Genomic DNA, 24,227 nt, shown 5'->3' with positions numbered 1-24,227 from the left:
CACAGTCGTCCGCCCCGAAAAAGGCCCCCGGTCACCCTGGAATTAATGCAGCTTCGAACTCACGAGGTGAACGAGGAAACTCCGCGAACTACGTTTCCACTACGGCGCCGGGACCGCCGTCATCCATTCTCAGGTGGACGCGTTTCCTCCGGGGGAAAGCGAGAGTTGGAAGAGGGGTCGTTTCCCCGGGCAAAAGGCTATCGGGGAGGCCGCGATTAGCGGGGAAACCTCGGCTATTCCGGCCTTCTTTCTACCCCGGAGGGAGATCGTCGCCTCTGTTTTTCGAGCGCTATATCGATTTAGATCGTCGCCCCTTGGATCCCAACTTTCTTTCATTACTCGTTTGTCATTCGATGAATGGCGCTTTTTCTTCCTTCGTTTCTTTAACAAAGCGCGCCAACTTTTATCTCTTTTATTTATCTTTTATCGATGGACTCGTGTAAACTTATATACAAAGATGAAATAGATTAGACATCCGTTGACACTTATTATTATTATCCTTATACGCAAATATATTTTGTGTATATCCAAATCCGAAATTGCGAAATAAGATTATACGGTCGAATTTTTCTCTCCTATCCTCGGAGAGAATACGAGAAGAAGTATAGAAAATGAAACGCGCGGAGGGGCGAGATCCATCCATCCCCTTTCGATCTTCCAAGCTGGAAGCTCAGGCAACGTCTGCCAAGGCTAGATTAAAGGGTGGATGTATACATTGGAAGAGAATCGCGTCCCTGGTCGGCCTAACGATCCCTTTGGCGGCTGCTCGGATGTCACACGACGACAGGCCCTGTCCGTCGCCGGAATCGGCGCCGCCCGTGAAAAAGGAGGATCCCCGACAGAGAGCTACCGTTTCCTTCCTCGGATTACTTCATTATCGGCTGCCGCCCACCATCCTTTCACCATCCTATTCTGGCGAAAAAAAAGAAATCTCTCTCTTTCTCTATCACTCTCCAGACGCGAGGACAGGAAATTTTTGATCCGATATTCGATTCCTCTCGAGGATCGATCGAGCGCAGATTTCAATTTCTCCTGTTCCACTTGCAGCTTCGCAGGGGCGACGGGGATGGGCAAATGAGAGGAAGGGGGATCGTGGCAATCGTTCGTGGTTCGCTTTCAAAGCAGAGACCTAATATCGCGGCCACGCGTCGATTAAACGAGCGTCAGCGAACGCGCGGGATTCTTGTCAAGATCAATATAATAGCCACGGGTGTAACCGGCTGTGTAAGCCGGTAAGGGGTGGTGCGCGGGTTGATATTGACACAGGTAATACTCCCGCTTACTGGGTTAGTGGTTCGAAGGTAGGGTAATGAGCGTCTGCCTAAGCGTTTCCACGCTTTCCGCCCAAACGAATCCGCCCACGTTCAATCCTCCAGGGATGGAGGAGAGAATTACGCGTTGCGTGCAACGTTGAAACGGGTATCGTATTGTTAGAAAAGGAAGGAGGGGGGAGGGTTAAATTCGTTGCCAAAGCGAGAGAAAAAGCAGCTTCGAAAGCTTCTCGAATCGTCTCTTCTCCTCCTCCTCCTCCTCCTCCTCCTCCTCTCCCTTCGTTCTCGTTTCAGGATAGATAAATTTCCGCGGCCTAACGTAGCCAGGGCAGAGATTGACGTTGAAACGATGAATCAGCGAGGACGAAATTTAAATAATGGCCACCCGGCCATGGCGGCCGACCGACGAAGAAGGGACGAAGAAGAGGGGGGTTTGGGGAGGAAATGACGGCCGGCGCACCAACTTTCCCCAGTCCGAACCGACGCATTTTAAATCATTTATGAATTACGAGCCGATTGATAAGATGGCGCCGGCAAAATTTCTAAATTTATTTCGCTCCGCGAAAACGAAAGATCTCGTCGGACGGCTGCGCGAAATGAAATTTGAAGCAACTCTTTCTTTCTCTCTTTCTCGCTCCTCTACCCTGTGTGTGTGTCCCATGTAATTTTCACGAGAGATTACTTTTTCGAATAGCTGTCGATTCGTCGGATATCAAAATGCCGAGGTGTCGCCATTATGAAATTCATCCTTGGATCACAATCGAGGGGGAGGGGAGGGGAGGGGGGGGGGGGGGCGGCGTCGCGGCGAAGAAAGGAAATTCTCCTCGGTTCGCCGTTTAATCTCGCGGTTCGGGAGGTAATATTACGGCCGCGCCCGAAATGGAACAGGATCCCCGATAAAAGGGAAATTGGAACTTTTCCACGGGATCGAGTGCCGTTGCCGATGGGCGTCGATCTTTCGCAAAGAAGCCGGGAGGGAGTGGGAGGAAGCCTGTAGAAACGCGTACCTCTTTTTTCTTTTTTTTTTTTCTTTTTTCCATCCCCCTTTGTGCCGACCTGGTAACCGGCGAAAGGATTACACGAAAGAGTTGTCGCGAGATCGATGAGAGAAGAGGCGACCGAGAAAGGCGAACGGCTCTTTTTTTCCTCTTCTCTTTCTTTTCCTTTTTTTTTTTTTTCTTTTTCTTCTCTCCCCCCTCTCTCTCTCTCTCTCTCTTTTTATTGGAAAATATCAGAATTTTCAAGGGATCTATATTTAGCCGCACTAGAGAACGCGAGCCTGGCTAAACGCTTTTGCCTTCCATCGGTTATAGACCATGCTTTTAAGTCACCGCCCCTCATCCTCTTTTTCCCTTCTTCGCAGTCTACAACAAACGAGAAATTAACAGAGGGGGTGGGAGAGAGATTGCAGGAGCGCGCATTTCCGCGAAGATTTCCATTTCCTAGCAAATAACACCGTTCAATTTACAGAGACTCTGTTCCCTCCTCTCTCTCTCTCTCTCTCTCTCTCGTTGCGGTTCTTTCTCCCTGAATAACCTCGTTCCGACAAACTACCTATCCAGAGAAGACACAGAATACCGGATAGGTAGCGGAAAAACAGAGAGGGATGGCGAAAGAGAGAGAGAGAGAGAGAGAGAGAGAGAGAGACTTTGCATCGAGAAGGTTCATTTGTCTTCGATTTCCCGCTACGCACCTGGGAATAGAGGCTTACCGCTCGTTACTAGACGGCTTACCGTTACGCACGTTCTCGTCTACCTTATACGTAATTTCACGAGCATCCGCCTTTGTCGTTGCGCGATCGAACGGCAAACGAAAAGGCCGATCCTCGTTAACGATTACGAGCTTATCGTTTCTTCCGTTCCGTTACGATTATTTATTATGACGACGACGATTACGTATACACGCACAGGGATGAATAGGCACGTATGTCTCGGATTGAAAGAGTGGGAAAAGAGAGATACGTGATACGATAACGCGGAGAGATTTAATCGGCGGCGACAACTATGATGGGTTAAGACGGAATATAATTAATTCGCTCGAAGACAGCTCGTTTCCCCCTGGCTGGGAATAAATCAGGGAATGGTAATGGCGCGATTAATCGATTTTCGTGGGAGCTTGGTTGATACGCGTGGGATAAGTATTTTTCTAATAAATTTCATCGTCCTCTTGTCTCTCATTCAGGACGCGAGAATTCGATCTCTCGTAGCATTTCTCAATCTAACCTCGGTCGAGTAATAATATTTTTCCTCGACGAGGAGAGGTAAATCGGAGATCCCTATCTCAATCCACTCGGCGTATACGAGAAGTGTCGGAATTATTCTCGTCGCTTTCTTATTTTGGCAGTTGCGTATCGTTCGATCTTTTTCTGACTCGCGAAAATATTCCACCTCGCTTTGTTCCTCCAGAACAACGATTTAATAGAACGATTCTCGGTCGCGAGAAAAGGGTTGGTTCGTTTTTTCGAGCAACCAGATTTGGACTTCATTTGGCCAGAGGCGAGAGAGACAAAGTTTGAAGAGGAGGCGGAAGGGTTGTGAATCGGTTACCATCGAGCGTTCACCGAAGCGGAACCGCATTCGTTCCGTTTCGAATATCAAAAACAATTCACCCCCACGGGCGCCACGTGGCACCCGGAGGGAGAAGAAGGGTTGACAGGGTTCCTCGTGACGAGACACACGGGGTGAAGTAGATTTTAGGCGAAATATCCTTGCATGGGCTTGGGACGAACCAACCAACCAACCAACCCCCCATCGTATGAAACGGTAGGCGATATTAAAGCGCGTCCGGAATGTTGCTCTCCGTGTCGTTAAACACTTCTACGCACGGCATCCCTCCCTTGTATCTCTCCACCCCGCCGCTTTCATCCCCTACGATATTGCGCCATTTCGGGGGGAGGGTGGACCAGATATTATACTGGCTTCGAATCGCCATTCCGCGAAAAATAATGCGCCGTCCGATGGCCGAGCCGATCCGCTCGATAAATGTCGAGAAATCCTGGATGATTCGGATCCGTCGTGCTTTCGTGTTTCCTTGCTAATCGGACATCAGACCGAGAAGGGAAGAGGTTCGAATAACGAGTTCTCTTTTAAAAATCTTCTCCCGAAGTAAGTTAGCGGATAGGATGGTTGTGGAACAATTCGAAAAGCCGAAGAAAAAAAGAAGAAGGGAAAAGAGCAGAGAGAGATTGACGTCACGAGGACAACTCGATCGTAAAATTCGACGTCTTCGAACGAATTCCATTAGTGGACCGAATGATTTACGAGACCTCGTCGATATTAAACCGCGGCCGGAATTTTGATGTCAAGTTGAACGACTCCTCCGCCACATAATCTCCGCCATTTCACTCTCTCTCTCTCTCTCTTTCGATGTTTGTACGCCCCCGAGCGATTTCCACAACCCCCGATCGATCTGTACACCGAGAGAAAGAGACGAAAAAAAATAATCGTCGTCGATTGTTTTCCAAAAAGAATTAACGGACCCATTTCCGACGGAGGCCGAGATATCTCTGTGAAACTCTCTGTCTATTCATCCCCGGCGTTCATATCCGGATGATTTATTCATACGAGTCGAGATGATGATTTTCAAGAGAGAAGTCGAAACGAGAAGAAGAGAATCGTGGCCGCGTTCGAAAGCTGCTCCACTGACACGCAAATGCGAAGAGCCAGGGTATAATATATCTATGGAAATGTTTATACGAGGAATGGATCTCCCTCGTCATCGAGGGAGGGGATGCAGCTCGTTGATAAATACGTTTTTATGAACGTCAAAGCGGGCGATCGAGTAAATCGCGGTTTGCCGGGAAATCGAGCGAGAGGGCGCAAATTAATCGAGATTGCGTCACGGCGCGAGAAAACAGAACCGTGCCTCCTCCGTCCGTTCCGAATCTCCCCGCGATCGAAGGCGAGATTCCATTACGCGCATCAAATATTTATGAGCTACTTTCCTCGATGGCCGAGGAACGAGAGGAGAAGGAAAATCGCGATTCGGCGATGTTGACGAGGTTTTCGCCCCGTCGCGACGAATTCGAAGATAAAAAGGAGGACGACGACGGGAGGGGAGGGCAGGCTGGTAAATAAACAAGGCGGCGCTCCGAGCAGCGACTTTTCGTTCGATCCTGGGGATGAAAAGGGTTTCTCCGATCCGACCTTGGTCTTCTCGTCGTCCCTCGGCTAATCCCGCCCTCTCCCGTGATTCCAACATCTTCCTCTTTGTCGAAGTCAATTTTTGATAGCGGAACGAACGAGTTACACTTCTGGAGAGTAGTATATATATGTATATGTTATAGAATTTAAAGTTCACTGAAATTTTATATATACGATTTCATTATTGAATGTTGTCAGCAACATTACTATTTCATAGTTGGTAGCTATTTGTTTCTCTTCGATACACGTATTTCAAATGTTTTATAAACAGATACGCGCAATCACGTATAATCAAATATATTCATTCAGCTAAACCCGTATATTTTATTTATTGTTTTCCACTGCCCAGTCAACAGTATATACGATATATGTACTCGCGTCGCGACGATTTGGAGAAGGAAAGAGATGGAAAGAAATTTTTTTCTTCTTCTTCTTCTTCTCCTTCCCCTCCGTTAAAAATCGACGGACAGTTGAAAATATTTCGCAGCCAATTTTCCCTGCAAATTACTGGAGGGGGCAAGGATGGATGGGGGAGGAGAGAGGGGAGGCGGAAACGAAACGCGGGCGGAACAATGGAAAACGAGCGAGCGTGCCGCGTTTTCCCGCGGATAAAAGGAACGATCGATGTCGGGCGGTGATTGGAAAACAATAAAGAAGAAGCGGAATGGAAAAATAACTGGAAAATATTTGCTGGATAAATAGCCGGCCGGTCTGAAACAAAACTGGAGGGACTAGTCCGCTGCCCTAGTCGGCCGTTTGTTCGCAGCCAATCTTCGTCTCGGGAAGAGTAGTAGACCCCCGTAGTCTGATTGAAAAAGACGGATCCCCAATCCGAAATTGCAAACGATGCAACGATGAATCTCGCTCGTTTCCGTTTCGTTTTCGGCAATTTTTGCTTAGCCTGTGCTAAGATTTTAAAGAAGATCAAAAGAAGTCACCGATGCATCGCTTGGAATAATTTATTACCGATCAACTCCCATCTATTGATGATCTATCGGATTCGGCAGTGGTGCAGTTCTTCCCGATTGCGGGTAGACGAATAGCAATACGATGGATACGACGTACGTCCGCCGTATCCGTGGCTCACGGAGAAAGGATGGAGAGAAGGGATGGAGGGGGAAAAAAATGAAACGATCAACGATTGAACGGGGTACGTCGGACAGAATCGTAGCTCTAACGAGACGATTTTCAATAGGACAATTTGGACGAGCGACACGGGAACAAACGCACGGTAAACGTGGCGATCGTGACCCCTCGGGGACAACAGGAATCGGGCGAGGCAGGTTCGGTACGGGCAGGGCCAGAATCGGCCTTTTCGTTGCCTCGTTTCGATGCCTCGTAACGATTCGTTACGACGACGAGTCGCGGCCGGGACACGTAAAACTCTTGGTAACGCGACGGCGTAACGCATGCAAATTCCCGAACAAATGCGTAATTAGCGTGTCCCGAACCCACCACCACCACCGTGGAGACGTGTCGACCTGGAATCGTTCGGATCGAGGGGTATATAACGGCGTGTACGCGCGCGCGGAGAGTTGTTAAATCAACGAGAGACGATTCTCGATCGACTCTCCCTCCCCGTCTATTGTTACGTACGTGCCGTTCATGCTAATGTTTCCCCCGCAAATCGAATGTTTTACAGGCTCATGCATGTTCATACGCGCCGGGGGAACAACGACGCCCCTTGTCACGCGCATATTTATTTCGAGGCGCCGAGATTTTCGGCTCCGCGTTTTCCATTATCCATTATCCACCGTCGAGAGTCAATTATATCCACCGATAACAATCTCTCCCCTCTTCCCGTCCTCCACTAAACCGCGTCGTTGGAACGCGTCGAACGGCGAATTATACGTGGGAGGGAGGCCACCACTGGACGAATCCATTAATAACCGGAATCAAGTGAAATTCAAACTGGCCGCCGTTCCGATGCTGAATCACCGGTATGATAAACGAGAGGAGAGGCTTTTCGGAAAGTAGCGAAGGTTTTAACCGGCGCTGGAACACTCGCGGTGACGTTAAAATATAGGGGTCGCGAAACCGGGGTTATTTAAATCCCCCTCCCTCCGTTTTTTCGAGTCTCCTTCCCGTCACCAGTGTGACGACACGACGAATACGTGTAATAATATCCGCGGTGTTGGGCCAAGAGGGATCGATATCGATTACACGCGAGCAAGGCCAAGGGAGGTCTATGTAGAAATGCCTGTTCTCTCTCTTTCTTCTCTCTTGCCGTTCACACACGGCGGGGGCCCCTCGAACTCGCCCCTTTGCCCCGTTGTTCGGCCCGGCTTCATTAACCGGGGCACGCTAATTAATCGAGAGACGGTTGCCAAGCGAATCAAGATGGCAACGAAACCGTTTGTTCCCGGTTGGGAACGGGCCGAAACTGTGGGTCGAAGCTACGAAGGCGCCTTTGCGTCGCCCGACCATCTGATATTTCCGTTTCTACCAGCGGCCAATACGATACCACCGCCTCGCTTGCGGTATTTCGATGCTGATCGTCGCTCGCTCGTTACTTTCGCGATTCGGAAGCCAAAGGGAGAGACCGCAAGCACAGTGGTCCCTAATGGTTACGTTTAATCTCCAACCACTCTGAAATTTACGGCTCCTCTATATGGGAAATTGTCGAAATTTTCCAAGTTCGATCTAAAAACCGTCATCGATCTAATCGCGAATAGTCGAACGGTGTCGAGTAATAACAGAATACCGTTGTTTTAATCGGTATACAACGAGTCATAAAGCGAGTATACGATTGCTTCGCGTATAATACCGGGTTTCTCGAGAATCTCGAGGTAATTTTCAACGAAAAGCTTTCGCTTAATCGCTCTCTCTCCCCCTATCCGAACGTACGCCTCGGCGGTTCACCTGTTAATTGGAAACTGCAACGTTGTATCGCGCTCGATTAACGATAATTCGCGGATACGATTTGAATCGAGTTGTTCGATCTTTGGATTCACTTTGCGGCGAAATAGTGTTCGCACTATTCCTATTTATTCTTTAAAACGTAATATACGGTAATATAACGTCGGAATATCGTTATTTCGCGTATCAAGGGGATACGAAACCCGTATTTTCGTATATAATCGCGACGACGGTAAAGAAATTTCGTATAAATGGATCTCGTATCGCGACGCGGGAAACGAGTTTTCCTCGTTAAGGTTATACGTTCTTCGCTGGTGGTGTAAATATTATCGTCCGAAAATACGAGTGGCACGAAGGAACTCGTAAAACGCGCCAAAGTTTGTTACTTCGCGTCACAATCTCATCATCGCGGCACATTCCTGAAGCTGGAAAGGATAGGCCGGTAGGAAGATAAGCCGTCCACCGAGACGTCGTCGGAGCCGAGACGTTTACGAGGAATTTCCAGGGACGCGAAACAGGGTTGGAGGGAAATGGACGACGTCATCCCCCTCGTTGCGAGCCGACAACACGAACGACACACGAGTTGGGTCATTGCACGAGAATCGATCGAGTGCCGCTCGTCGTACGTACCTCCCCCCTAGAATTTAATTGACACGATGCTCTCCTCGCGATTCTAATTGCCAACCTTTTCCTTCTCCCTCCTCCGTGCGGGAAAGTTTGAGAGTCGAGAAGACCGATTCGAATCTTAAGCACGATCCCGAAGGATCTAATCCCGAGAAGAAGAGAATCGGATGGAAGCATCTTGATTTCGTAGACTGTATAATTCAAAATCCTCTCCCTCTCTCGAGTTTCTCTCTTTAAGTAGATTACGTCGAGCATTAGCGAGTTTACCGTATTCGAGCAGATAGAGAGATTCCCAAAACTATCGGGCAACGGAACAGTCACGATCCCTCTCCCTCTCCCTGGATAATAACATCCGTAACGAAAGGGAGGGAGTAAGTTAACTACGACATCGGCGAAATTAATCGACGTTATCGGGTATCGATGAGTGGTGCGCCCCCCTCGCCCCCCCTGCTCGTGACTCATTTTCGCGAGGAACGCCGAGGAGGAGATGAGATCATCGAGAGGGGTGGGGGCGGAGTGGGGGCACCACGCCACCCTTGGCACCCGTCGATAGCCGACGATCCCGCTCCCAATTCCATTCGAAACGTACGTCGATCGTTATTACATTTCGTAAAGCCACGCGCGTTTCCCACTATCCTCCAGGATTCCATTAATTGGATCCGGGGTCGGGTTACGGGTTTCTGTTCCACGGTTGCTGAATCAGAGCAACGGTGTAAGTAGAGCGGGTGCAACGCGCCGGAAACCTATGGTTTCCCCCTACCTACCCGGCAAAGGGGAGAAGTAACATCCCCCTCCGCGACTAACAGAGCTGACAGCCTTTGTCGCGCGATTCTTCGACAAGGCTCTAATAATTGTATATATATATATGTTTCTTTTCTGTCTATCGTTTCTTTCTTCTCGCGTGCCTTGGAAATTTTATCAGGGGGGGTGGTGAGATGATTGCTCTTCTCGTGAGCAACCCCTTTGGCTGCACGAAAAGCATTTATAGAGGGAGGCCACGCGTGTTTGAAGGCCGTATGAACGTGAGAAACGGAAGAGGATCCTCTGGCTTCTTTCTTCTCCCTACTCGTTTCGCACAAATTCCCCATTCTCGAAAAAACAAAGAGGAAAAGAACGAGTAAGAGAAGAGTTGGCCGCAGTCTCGCGGTTTTATCGAACATACAGGACGTCGCCTCCCTTAGGAGCTGCTTGGGTTTCCGATAAAAGGGAGAGGCCGCGGTTCGGTCCCGGCGAAGAGAAAAGCGCCTCCTCCGACCCCTGCTCTCCTGCTTTCGTCCTCTTTGAAGACGTATGAAATTCCTCGCCTCGCATCGCTCCGCTCATGTACGCGTGAAACGAAAAACGACTTTGTTCGGCGAGGGACAATGACGACTGAGAAAAGGGGGAGAATCTCTGCATCTCCCGAAATCTCGGGAGGAGGGAATCACGTTCCTCGAGACGATACATCATCTCGGTTGGCTTTTATTTCCCGTATTCCTTGCTGGCAGCCGGAAAAACGCGTGTCGAGAAAGTGGTCGAGAAATAAGGGTAGGGAGGAAGAGTGGAGGAGGAAGCTCCGTCTAGCTCTCCGGATTGCTAAGCTCTCCGGCTGAATCCATTAGCTCGCGCCCATTAATAACCCCCGTAATGATGAGCGATGAGCCACGATGAGCGAGAAGGAGGAGAAAATCGTGGCCGACTCGTTTCCTAGCGCGACCGAAAGGGGTTGGTTGGTTGGTGCTCGACTTACGCGATTCCATCGAGACGCACACGCTCGTCAACGAGGAAGCCTTTGATAAATACTGCTTTGCTTGGACGCCAGCCAAACTCGAGCAGCGTAGCGCGATATTCCACCATCTCTCTCTCTCTCTTCGTTCTCTTCTGGAGGAGGAGTTCGAGCGGTGTAACCCGTGTCTCTACTGGAAGGGAACTGGAACTGGAGAGGTCCGCGGCTATCTATGCATCTTCCTCGAAACTTCCTTTCCGCGAAACGATCGTTGAAATTGAAAATAGAATTTTCCACGGTCGCAGAAGGGCCGTAACGTTGGTTGCTTGGCCCCTCGCCAACGAAACATGGACGAGTGGAGGATAATGGGGAGGAGGAGGGGGCGGCGGTTTATCGGATACCGCGTTAAATCGGCAGTCCCAAAGCGATCTTCCTTTGAATCCATCTCCCTTTTCACCCGCGCCTCAGGTAAATGAGTCTCGCGCTCACAATGCCTCGGTCGATCGATCGATCCGCGACAATGGGCCAGGCCTGGGATGGGACGGAAGTTTCGCCCACGCGAAAATCACTTTTCCTTTTCACGGAAGGGGTGAACCGTCGACACCCCTTCTCTCGCCCCTTTCCCCTTCCCTCGTGCCTCGTGGCGCAGGCCAAACACGCGTCGAAGCGTGTGATACGAAACGTTTCTCTCTTTTGCTTTTCACATTTTTACACGATTAATCCTTACTTGCTTTTTGGGGAAAACGGACGCGTCGCGAAAGTTTTCGTAAGTCGATGTTACGACCACGTTGAAAAGCGGCCAGCGATTTTTCGAATCCGTCTACACGGGCGAAGTTGGCGAAGAATTACTATCGACCAAGTTCTTCCTTATCGCGAATTCCTGAAAGTTTCAACGATAGTGACGAGAACGTTCGTTGGGGCGGATCGATTAATCCGAACGAACGCTGCCTCGGTGCACGTGCTTCCAATGTTGAATCGTATTCACCTTGATGGAAAACGTGGACATCGAAATCTAGAAATTAGAATATGAATAGCAACCCCTACCGGATAAATTATATATTCGGTGATGGCGATTGGAACAATGAATCGTCTAACGAAGGATCTTCCTTGTTTTCCAGATGATCGATGCGTCGTACCACACGAATCCATCGCTTCAAAGCACCGCCCTCATCATCACCTGCGCGGTGGTACTTCTGCTGATGGCAGCGATCGTGTCCGTCGTTTTTTGGAAGTGAGTGCTTAAATTTTTTTTAATTTATTAACAACAATAGTAAAAACGATTATTAGTTAGAATGTAAAATAACATGGATCAAGCGTATAAAAAGATGTATAAAAAGATACACGCGCGTGTAAGACGGAATGGGGGAAGAGGGAAACGTATAAAAGTTTGATTCTCGTGTATAAAACTGCTCTGCAGGGTCGTGGCGGACACCGTGCGACATCGTGGTAATAAAGACTAGGTTTCATTCCGAGCGGACATCGTAACGTTCGAGGTTCTCGAGGTCGATCGGGTTGTAACCATATTTCAAAGGTTCGAGTGGCTATTTGCAGTTCGAAGGAGGGACAGGAAAAAGGCTGGTAGATACTTTGATGGAAAGAAGAAAAAAGAAAAAAAGAAGGGAAGAACGCGTCATTGGCATTCTAGCGGCCATTAAATTGGCCAAAAATAGGCCATTTCGCATCACCGTTCTGGCGTGTGAATGACATCATTGCCTCTTTACGACCAACTTCCGGAATCCTTCCTTGTTTGGCCTCGTTCGCCTCGTAGGAAGTTAGGTAACTACACGTTACGGGTGCATAGGAAAAAATGAATCTTAATGCGTACAGGAAGCGAAGGTGATTGCTATTCCGGTGAACGGTTAATTATCCTAGAATAAATCGTACCGTTAGAACCATCTAGCGTGCTCTCTGCTAACGGTTAAAATATATGTACAGGATGATTCGTAACTTTTAGCTCAAATAATACTTATTTACAATTTTGAAAGTTAATTCTATTTTCAAATCATTCGTCGAGGACCCGTTTTCAACATTTTTTTAAAATGAAATTTAGGCCTAAACAGAATTTAAAATTTTCACAACGCAAATAATTAATCATATTAATTTTACATATGCGGATTAATAATTTGTGACATTATGACGTATAATAACTTAATATTTTTTGCTATAGAATATTTACTATAAATGAACGATGAAATTCCTGTGCGTGACGAATGATTCTGGATTCTTTGACAAAAATAGGAGAAGAGATAGAACAACGCATAACGGCAAGAAATAGACATTAATACTCTAAAACTCTAAAACTTACGGAATTCTTGTTTTTTTCTTAATAGTTCCATATAAATTCCATTCTATATTCCATCGAGAAAAATTACCTCAGAGTCTCGATCACAAATTTTCTCAAGATTCACAGCAAGCTGGACAAAAGACCAAAGAAGTGAAGCAAGTAAAAGGGCGTTCAATGGATAGTCTAAATTAGGCAGAAATAGGGCATTGAAAGAAATCGGGCGTGCGTTATGCACCGAGAGAGAGAGAGAGAGAGAGAGAACAGCGTCACACTGATAATCTCCGACACGATGGATGCGCACAGCTCCCTCCTTCCCCTTTTGTGCCCGCGTAAGCACAAGTTGGCCGTGGATCCGCGCCACGATCGAGCCTCCTACCGCGGAAGAAATATGCATCCACCGCAGAAACGCGGCTCGAAGATTTACAAGTTCGCCCGAGTTCCCTCCGTTCGGACATTGTCTCTCTTTCTCTCTCTCTCTCTCTCTCTCGTTGCTTTATAACGCTCGTAGCGGTAAAAAATGAAATACGACGGGAGAAAAATGGTCGCAGGGGATTGGCCCTGCCACGATACCATCCCCGTCTACGAAGAAGGTAGAAGGTTTCGCGTGACAACGCGTGAAATTTTGTTTAAATCCAATTTAAAAACGTTTCTTAAGCGTTTTCCTAATCCTTTTGAACCAAAAATTCTCCTTTTAAGTCAATCGAGGATCGATTCCTCGAGTTCGAAAATTAATTCGCCAATCCATGAATTCCATCACAGAAAAATTCTCACGGTTCGAAAACGAACGATAAAGATAAATAATCGTGCATGGATCGGGACGGTGGAATGAAAAACCCGAGAATCTGGCAAAGAGGCAGCGACAACTAATTTCACGTGCGCCACGGGAGCCAGAAAGGCATGGGCGATCGATGATGCGACGATCGATGAACTCCGGCTCCGTGGTAGGATCGGCACCGTGCCAAGACGATTTTGGATCGCACACAGGCCCGTATTCAGGATCCACCGTGTCGTATATTTTTATCGAGGCAAGCCTCTCGAAAGGTCCGCGCAGGTCGTGACAATGCCGACCCTGTCCTGCTCCCCTTTTCCAACCGGTTATCGTACAATCATTATCGCTCGCTCTCGAGCAGGGTATCCCTTGTAATTCGTCGTGTCGTGTTACGTCACACGTTTTTTCTTCCCTTCCCCTCTATCTCCATTCGTCAAAATTTCCCTTAGAAGTTTGACTTAATAGGAGACGAATTTTTTTCTTTCTTCTTCTTCTTCTTTTCTTTTTTTTTTTTTTTTGCCACGCATCGCGTAAAATACAGGCTACTTTTTATTATACTTTTACTTTTTATACAAGGGTCGGTCGATCGGCCTCGCGTGGATAATTTGTTTGCCGGTTCTAGAGCGACGTCTGTTTGCACAACCGAGTCCCTGTGCGTTCTTTTTTTCGGTTTATCGTAATAGCCGGCCATTATCGTGGCCCACAAGCGTGGTAATCTCAAGTGTTACCTACTCTCTCGTTCTCGAGATCTCGGTTCTTTGTGGGTGGTACACCGCTCTTCCTCCTCTTCTCTCGGTTTGACGGCGAACGGCCTGATGTCCTCGCACGCCGCGCCTTGCACTGGCGATCCTGGCCCTCGCGTGTACGCGTGTACTTCCTCGTGCGATAAACCTTGCAATTCTATTGAGCGCATCGAGAAATCGTTCGACGACATCTCTCGGTTAGTTTATTTATTGTAAAACGCGGTAACAAATTTAGCGATGGAGAATGGAGAATGTCCGGTTTTGGTCGGTCTAGTTGGATATTATTTTTATCCTCCTTGGTTCATTTTCCCTTTGAGATCCATGATTGTTACGTCAATCGTATGTTGCATAATTGGTATCAATCGTTGCGAATCGCGGGCCCGTTACGTGTCTATAATTAATTTGATGGTCGATAAATAATTATCGAAGATTAAAAATTCGCAAACATTTATTATTACGTACGTTTCGAATTCATCAAATTTGAAGAAATATTATTTTTTTAAAATTATATTATTTTTCTTTTATTATTATTATTATAAACATTTGCAAATTATTTCTCCCTTTAATAATAAATTTATCGAACAAATTATTTATAAAAGAGTAATGAATTCACAATTTTGCCCGATACCGAACGCGTATTTATAATCCGTATACTTATTGTCTATTTTTGAATGGGCACGAATCGTTCAACTCATCATTGTTGAACGTAACAATTCCATCGTGCTCGAGTGCTATCAAAACTACGCTAAAAAATAAAAAATAAAAAAAATGAATCACAATTTTCGAAAAAATTTAATCGAAACGATGATATTCGATTATACGTCCATTAATAAATTTGTCGGCTCGGATCGGTTCGTCCGAGAAAGACACTTCTCCCGTCTGTCTCACTCGCGTTTAAAACAACAATGTCGAATTATCGCGAATTGGCTCGAACGGTTGCGACGATGGCGCATCGGGTCGAGCAGGAAATAGCATCGCAGCCGAGGGGGAGAGAGAGTGGCGAGGATGGAACGAGCGTGTATCGCTTTGACGGGACGAGGATAGACCGATACGCGGGGAGATGGAAGCCGAACACGGCTCTGATTAGCATACAAACTATGCGTGGTCGTGTTGGTTCTCCGCGTTTGCCCGAAACGATTCCCCTCTTTCTCTCTTCCCCTCTCTCTCTCTCTCTCTCTCTCTCTCTCTCTTTCTCTCTCTCTCTCTCTCTCTCTCTCCATAGACTACGCTTCTACAACTCGTGCGAGTTGTTCGAGATCGTGATTAAAAAGATACGCGCGATTTCGATCTTCGTGGGCGAATTTTCCCTTTCACGTCGTGGAAAGGGAAAACGTTGTAACCGTTTCACGCCTGGTAGAAGAGGTTCTGTCGATCGATGTCATTTAACTTGATTTAACTTGAAAAGAAACGGAAACGCTCACGCTTGTTGGTTAATATTATTTTATTGGAAAAAAAGAATCCGAATATCCTTCGTTTGTTATGTTAATGGATAAAACATATTTCTCCTCGGTAATCCGAGAATGGCTGCTATCCAGGCACCATCACTACGACGACTACGACTCGGTTTCCATTTCCCCTCTAGATTCACCTTTCCTCCGATAAATATTCCATATTCCACAGTCGGTGGATCGATAGCAAAAATTTTCTCAATAATAGACTGCACGACTGAACGTAGGAGCATCACGTATACTAATAATAGAAGAAGAAACGAGTTTGTTACCGGACACACCGATCCCCGATAATTTCCATTCTAGCGCGATGTCGTTGACCGAACCTCAACCCCCCTTGTCCCTACCTATTATTCTTGTATCGGCCTTGTCTCACGCGGAAACGCCATACCACGGATGATCGTTCGAGGATCGTATCCGATAACCGGGAGCGGGCTCCCTTTTTCTCCCGTTTATTTTCCTTATCCCGGAAAAGAGGAACGGCTCGGTGGAGCGAGCATTAAAATCTGAAAGAAATGCCTCCGTCGAGGCATGGCGAGCAGGCGGGGAGGAGGTCCGGGAGGGGAGGGGGCGGAGATCCCGCGGCCTTTATTTAACCGTCACATTCCCCACGATGCTCCCGGCAATACCTCTTCGCCTAATCTAACCTATATTTTTCACCGTTTCGCCCGACTATCGAGCCCCCCTCCCTCTCCTCCCCCTTTTGCTCACCTTTTCTGCGGTAACTATCCCTTACGGGATACGGGATAGAACCGCGTCTAGACGGAAGCTATCCTCGAAAAACGCCTCCATTCCGCGAAAATGTTCCGACGTTGCGTTCAACGACCGCCAAATCTCTTCTACCCGGAGAAGAGAAACGCTTCGTTTCGTTTCAGTGTTGAAAAAAAAAATAAAAAAATAAATTGATTCTCGTAATTTTCAAGAAGGAGAACAACACTTGAGTCTTTAACACTTGAGCTTAACTTTAATTTCACCCTCTCTCTCGTTGCGTAAATTGATCGATGAACAAGGAATCACGATCTACGAAGCGGATACGCAGAAGGTAATATTAATCCTCTATCGGATTAGACGCTGCCTACCTCCTTCTCCCTCGCCGATAACTAATGTTCACTTTCACGGCTTTCGTTCCCTCGGAGCGGATCTCGTTGGAAATCGGATTTAAACAGGGATCGTGCGCGAGGGGTAAAACCTTTCGGCGAAACGAACCCCATTTCCCCCTTCTCCCTCCGGTTTCCTTTCGACGACGTGCGTACTCGTTAATCCGAATCTTCGATCCACCCAGAAGGCAGAAATTGCACGCTCGGCAATAACGATAAACATGGAGGGAGCGAGGTTGAATCCGAGGTTGATACACCACTACTACGACTGGTGGAAAGAAGAGAGAGGGTAGAACGGAGGAAATGGTCGGTTCGACGATATTTTTCAGTTGCGCGGGCGTTACTTACGTTCCACTTGCCGTGGCACAGATTCTCTCAGAGACGATGGGAACGATGGAAACGGGGAATTGGTAAGAGTAAGAGAAAATAGGCGGAGGCCACTCCGCCCTTCTCCCTTTCCCTTCTCCCTTTCTCCACACTCCTTTTTTGGCCCGCGCTTTGTCTCCGCGAGCCGCATTCGGGTCAGAACCGCGGGACGCTTTAACGATCCGTATTGCACGACCACTTCTTCCACGCTCTCTTCGTTTCTCGCGACTCAGCGCGGCGTCGACTTGTTGTTCTACGCGCGATGTCTCCGATTATTTCGTATGGCAAGCAACGCGGTTACCTTTCCATTTCCTGTTCATCTCCGTGGAAATCCCCATGGATTATGCCCCGTGGTGAGAATTTTCTTCAATTGCTGATAGAACGATACCAAATTTGCCACCTTTAACTGCTGAGAGAACGAGAAATAAATTTATTTATTTCGAATTTTCGCGAATTCACTCTCCATCCTTATATACATCTCGTGCAAAGGGGTGGAAAATTTGAAGGGCGATATCGGAGACTGAAACATTAATGGAGAAACGGTAATGGAGAAGAGAATTTTCTTCCTTCAACTGCTGAGAGAACGAGAAGTAAATTTATTTATTTCGAATTTTCGCGAATTCACTCTCCATCCTTATATACATCTCGGGCAAAGGGGTGGAAAATTTGAAGGACGATATCGGAGACTGAAACACTAATGGAGAAGAGAACTTTCTTCCTTCAACTGCTGAGAGAACCAAATTTGTTTATTTCGAATTTTCGCAAATTCACTCTCCATTCTTATATATATATATATCTCGGGCAAAAGGGTGGAAAATTTGAAGGATATCGGAGACTGAAACACTTGCGGTAACGGAGAAGCATATCTTTCACGTTACAGAGCAATTTATCCCTTAAAAAAAGAAAGAGAACTATCGAAGCGAACAAAGTTGTAAATGTTGCAAATGTTTGTTCGTAGGGGTGAAATTTCAGCGTGCGGATAGATAAGTTTCATTACTCGCTCACCTTGACATTTTTGCACCGGCGGCTTGAATTTATTCCCTTATATTCCTGTCTGGGTCACGAGATCCCACCTCGTAACTCGCAAGGATCGTAAGGATGTCGCGGAGTCGGTGGTGAAAAATACTCTCGCTCGGGGTGACGCTTCGGGAGAGGGGGCAGGGATGGAAACGCGGGCGCACAATAGCTAGCAATTATGTAGAGTGGCCGGTGTCTGGGCTAGACTCCGGTCTAGTTCCGCCTCGCGGGGTGTCTTCGTTTCCTTCGGTTTTGCTCGACGACCGGCAGTCGTTGCGAGTCGTTGCTTGTTAACGTTGCGCCTCGGGTGTCTTTGGGAACGTAAGTACGCTTTCCGCTCCTTTCTTCCGCCTTCTTTCTCGCGCGCGCGCGCGCGCCCTCCACCCCTCTCCGGCCCGGGGGAGGAGGGGGATCCTGGCTCCTGGTGCACGGGCGGACAGACATTGGTAAGAAGTGCACGTGCGGAGGAAAATCGCGGGATGCACTTACGGATATTACCGGCGAACGCAGCTGGTGTAAGAAACGGGGCGAAACGTCTCTCGAGAAAGACCCGACTCCCCTTGGAATTAAATCTTTCGAGATACGTATTTACGTTGCGGCGGTGCAAAGCTTCGTTGCCGATTTTACCTTGGTGAAGAGGAAACATCGAGTCGAGATGAAATTAAACGACGAAATATATATATATATATATATATAAAACGTTCTCTCCCGTATTCGTTCGATAGCTCGAAATTGTGATAACGCGATCGAAATGCGGAGAACGAAAATCCTCGCCATATTCGAGTTCGAACTATTTTTATTCCTTCCTTCGAGGTTTGTTCTCGAATTAATTTTCCACTTTCTTCGCATCGCGGTTTTTTAAAAATCCTCTTCCCTCGATTTTCTTCTCTCTCCTGATTTTGTGTTCACTTACGTTTGTTTTCGAGCCTGGTTGCAATCAAGGGCCCCGTTCGAAATTACTCTCGATTCACTCGATGATGATCAAAATGCGGAAAATCCATATTCGAATTCGAACTATTTTTATTCCTTCCTTCGAGGTTTGTTCTCGAATTAATTTTCCACTTTCTTCGCATCGCGGTTTCTTAAAAATCCTCTTCCCTCGATTTTCTTCTCTCTCCTGATTTTGTGTTCACTTACGTTTGTTTTCGAGCCTGGTTGCAATCAAGGGCCCCGTTCGAAATTACTCTCGATTCACTCGATGATGATCGAAATGCGGAAAATCCATATTCGAATTCGAACTATTTTTATTCCTTCCTTCGAGGTTTGTTCTCGAATTAATTTTCCACTTTCTTCGCATCGCGGTTTTTTAAAAACTCTCTTCCCTCGGTTTTCTTCTCTCTCTTGATTTTGTGTTCACTTACGTTTGTTTTCGAGCCTGGTTGCAATCAAGGGCCCATTGTGACCGGCCTCGGGGGAGGCCATTAGAAGACAGACGGTCGCGGAACGCAGCCAAGTCCGGTTGCACGCGCGTAAGCGCCGCGTCGAGCCGGCGCATCCATCACGATAATTTCGGCCGAAGTCGGATGATGCCGCGTTCGGGGAACGGTGAATCATGCTCGTTGTTTCTGCATATATATATACATATATATACGCGGCGGCGGATACCGTGCAAGGGGAAACGGTAAGTCCATGGGTAATTTAACCCGTGCAAGCCCTGAATGGGTTATAATTGGTGATGACAGGCCGTCAGGAGCAAGGAGGCAGCATTGAACGCGGCGAAAGTGTCGCCCTCGAGGATCACTCCCGCTCCAACGTCGTCGCAGGCAGACGTCGGAGACAGATCCAGCCTTGATTTCTACCTACGTGTTGGTGACGTCGATTCAAACTGGAAGGTGTCGCGGAAGGTTACGATCCCTTGAACGGCTTGTCAGTTGTCTAGACACGGAGCTGTTCGAGGTGTAATCGTCCCTGACAACGGCCCTCTCTTTCGCCCCAACTTTCTTCTTCCCTTGATATTCGAATCGAAACTCCATTTACGCCATTACGGTTTCGATCGACCTCGAGAAAAAAACGAGAGGATTCGTCCGATTCGATTAAGTAAGTCGGTTAACAAAGTTAATCCATGGATCTCGCCGGCCACTCGATGCCCTTGCATCCGTCGCTTGGATCCTGGATTACCGTTGCGTCTTATATACCGACAGTTGCGTTCCAACAATTTCCTTTGTAACCGTAGTCCTGGCCCACTGTCGGATTCCTCCTCCATTGGTTACGCGACTAGACATAATTCCATTCTCGCTGTGATATGCCTGTGAATGCAAGCCGAGACTCGGCCAGGGTCTCTCAAACCATCGAGTACTCCTAAATCATCTCCTAAAGATCGCGAAATCCTATCCAAAATTTGAATCGACAGAAGAACTAATTGAAAGAATAAACTTTGCAATTCGATCTTTACGCGAATTCTCTCTCTCTTTCAACTTAATCGTAATATCGATATAAACGGAACGTACGCGCATATTGTAAACTAGAATAGACGCGAGAGTCCCTGAGTAACGTTCAAGGGAGATGCGGCGGACTGCGTCCTCCTAATCCCACAGCCACCATTGCAGTTTCACAGCCTGGGATATTACCCTAACTGGCTATAATTACGTCATCGTCATTGTCTCTCCTCGCGTACATCGACGTTGAATACCAGACAGCTCGAGCCAACCCTCCTCCTCCTCCTCCCTCCACTCCACCTCCGTGCGGCCGGCTCATTTGCAAGGGGCAGTGACTCGTTTCCACAGGCATAAATGCCTCGGCACCCGCGGATTTCCACTGCCTCGTTTTCACCCCTCTGTCGCAACCCCGAAATTGTAACCCCTCCCTCTTTCCCTTGTTTATTCCCGCGCACCTGTGACTCTTGCGGCTCTTCGCCCCATTCACAGGGGAGGGTGAATGCGTGTACCCGCCTCGTTACGTTTTCATTCGTGAACTCGACGATTTCGCGCGGCCGGTCGTTCACCCCGCCCGCGACTTTTTTGCCCGGACTCGGCTTTTTCACGACTCGCGTAATTGGGGGGAAAAGAAAATCGCGGAACACAGAGAATCGTGCGCGCACGAAACACACGAGAGGAGGGGGAGGGGGAGAGAAAAAAAGAGTCGTGGAGTGCCGTGCTCGTGAAAGAAGAAAACCTCTCTTCCTATTCCGCAGGAATAGGAATAGGCGTCGCGACGACGGCACACGACGATTGCGCGTATGTAGGCTAAGGTGGTCGAGATTATTATCTCACGCTCGTGGTGCTTGAACACGAGACGAGAAACGAGAGGGTTGGAAAATCTGTGTTTAATCTTTCCCGGGGAACGGCGCAAGATTTATTCAACCGCGGTTAAGCCAACGCATTGTAACATTGTCGCGTAGTATTTGTACGATTATTAAATACGATTACTTTCTTCACGGTTCTTTCACCTGCGTGAAGCACGAACGAGTGAAATGAATTTACGAATTTGCCACGCTGGAAGGAGTGGGGGGAGGAAAAACTAAATTCTTCGAAGGTTCAAAGGAAATAATTAGGAAAAGGAGAGTGGACAGAATAAAATCTTCGTTTAAATAAATCCCCCCTTTCCGCTACTTTTAACTTTATCCCCAGAATATTTGAATAAGCGAGTTTCATCCATTTTTCGAATCACCGTGTTGTACAACATTCGTACATACGTACAATACAATTCTTGGCACCAGTTCAAATAATAGAGATTTTGGCCAGAGTTCGTTTAATCCAACGCAAAAAAAAAAACAGATAAATCATCCGAGGTAAAAACTTGATTACCAATAAATAGACGACATCGAGACGACATCACGCGTTCTATATTATTCACATATATCCAGGAAGGAGGATTGATCCGACGAGGAGCGATTCGATCACGGTCCATCCGAGGGAGGACCATCCATATTCATGGACATATTCAGGGATATATATCCGTGGAGACGGCGAGGAGGGGTTTAGGAAACGCTTAGGCCAGGATGTTGCGTGCACGATGGTATTCGTCCGCGCGCATATCTCGCGCGGAGTGCACGCTCCGTCGACGTGAATAGGCGATCCCTCCGCACTCCTGTGTTAATACAGCGGGGGAGGAGGCGCGCTCTGCCCGTTAATACGAGCCGACCTCACCGGCGTCGATTAGTCGGTGGTGGATGCGGCCCCCTCTAACGCGACGTTACGCCAGTTGCGCTATGTCGAATATGCGAACCGCACTCGAGGGAACCGCCGCATCCGTGATAAGGCCAGGGAGCGGAGCGGATCTTGCCGGACCGCAGAGTCTTGTGCCGCCTGCGCCCGAGCCCTTGCCACCTATCCCCTGTATGTCCGTAATCCTCCAAGTCTGCGCAATTGCATTTCGCGAATTATTGGCGTATCGCCGCCAATTTCGGCCGCTCCTCCACCTACCTTCCCAAATGGAGGAAACAGAGAGGACAGAGAGGCGAGGCCAAACCACCGTCTTCCGGCGGAGTGGAATTCCTTCGGGTATTGGGGCCGTGGAGGAGGTCTGCCTCCCTCGGTTCCCTTCCAATTAGGTAGGGAAGTGGTGGTTCGTCGTATCTCTTATACAACAACGGGAGAAAGAAACGAGTCGAGGTTTAAACGCAGCAACGAGTTTAGGGGAGAAGAAAGGAAGAGGAGGGGTTTTGATTGAAAATCGAATCGGGGGTAATAAATAAAAGGAGAGGAAGGAAGGATCGGTTCATCAAGGGGATATAGAGAAACGGTTATGGAGGTGGATAGGTTGGCTTGGTGCACACAAGTAGCCGGTAACGAGTTTATTCGATTTAGATTTGGTAATATATAGGACGTTGATTAACGGTAGTTGCCGGTTGCGAATCGCCGGAAAATTGGCATTTGTCGCGCGCACGCGTTTACGCGGACCGCAACTGCGCGACAAATGGAAATTTGACGGGAAGTAGTTCTTTGGCAAGTTACTGATTCAATTAATACCGTTGCGCCGGCTTCGAATAGAATTCGATTACATCGCTGGTTGTTGCGCACCTCATTGGCGGCGATTGCGGATGGAATACTAAGCCTCGATCTAACCGGTTCAAATTATTAAAATTGTTCCCGTTCTCGGGGACGCGCCATCTCTCGAACGAAGAAAGTATAGGGCGCGGATAGGGGAAAAATCGGAGGCAGTTTCATAAACGGAATTACGTTAACTAAAGCGAGGTAAGAAGGAGAAGTCGAATCGAATTCAAACTCGGTTGGAATCGTCTTCTCGAGGAGGCACTCGCGTCCTCGTTAATGCGCCACTCGTCTTCCACATCCATATACTCCCGTCGTTCTCCCGATTTCTTCGCCTGTCACGGAAAAAATGAAAGGGATCCAGGCAGTCATGGAGATGCGGTTGTACCGTTTTTGCGAACCAGTTTTCCCATCTAACATTGTTCCCCTCCGCTCCGATAAACTCTCCACGTTTAAATCGTTTTCGCTTTTTGGGTTAATAACTTGTTTCAACAATGTCGAAAATGTCGGGATTTTCCGGGGAGTGTGCTCAAGAGTACAAAGCGATAATTCCGCACTCGGCCTCGAGAGGGTGACGATTCGCGGAGAAAGAGAGAAAGAGAGAGAGAGAGAGGGGAGGGGGAAGATGGTGAAGATAAAAATTCTCGACGGGACGAGTTTAAGGGTCCGTGATACTCGCGAGCCTCTTAATCTCTTCTCGTCGCTTTAATTATTCCCTCACGTAGCAATAATGAGAAGCCATGGCAGCCTGTACCTGACCTCGTTCAAAGGAGATCGTCATTTAGGCCGGATGCCCTCGCGGATGCCGAGCGAGGGACGGACGGAGAAGGAAGATCATTTAGAGGTAATTTACCTCTGTTGCGGCGCGTCCAACTTGCTCTCTCTCTCTCTCTCTGGTTACGGTCTATTTAGCAATCTCAAGAAATACAAGCGAGTGAAACGACGTCGAGAGGGAACAGCCCATCTCCGCGTTT

The 24,227-nt window shown here is 47.8% G+C and overlaps 1 protein-coding gene across 4 annotated transcripts in view; it reads left to right on the top strand.

Annotated features, from left to right (window-relative positions):
• Window positions 1-24,227, top strand: part of LOC122715038 — a 210,495-nt gene that overhangs the window by 167,815 nt on the left and 18,453 nt on the right. For all 4 annotated transcript variants that reach the window (XM_043936918.1, XM_043936915.1, XM_043936916.1 and 1 more), the window contains exon 3: window positions 11,720-11,832. In XM_043936918.1, coding sequence (XP_043792853.1) covers window positions 11,720-11,832 — 113 coding nt within the window. The remainder of the gene's footprint in view (window positions 1-11,719; window positions 11,833-24,227) is intronic.

Source organism: Apis laboriosa, unplaced genomic scaffold (genome assembly GCF_014066325.1).
Source record: "Apis laboriosa isolate Shangri-la unplaced genomic scaffold, ASM1406632v1 scaffold34_cov151, whole genome shotgun sequence".
Classification (NCBI taxonomy): domain Eukaryota; kingdom Metazoa; phylum Arthropoda; class Insecta; order Hymenoptera; family Apidae; genus Apis; species Apis laboriosa.
This window is presented reverse-complemented; position numbering and strand designations above follow the sequence as displayed.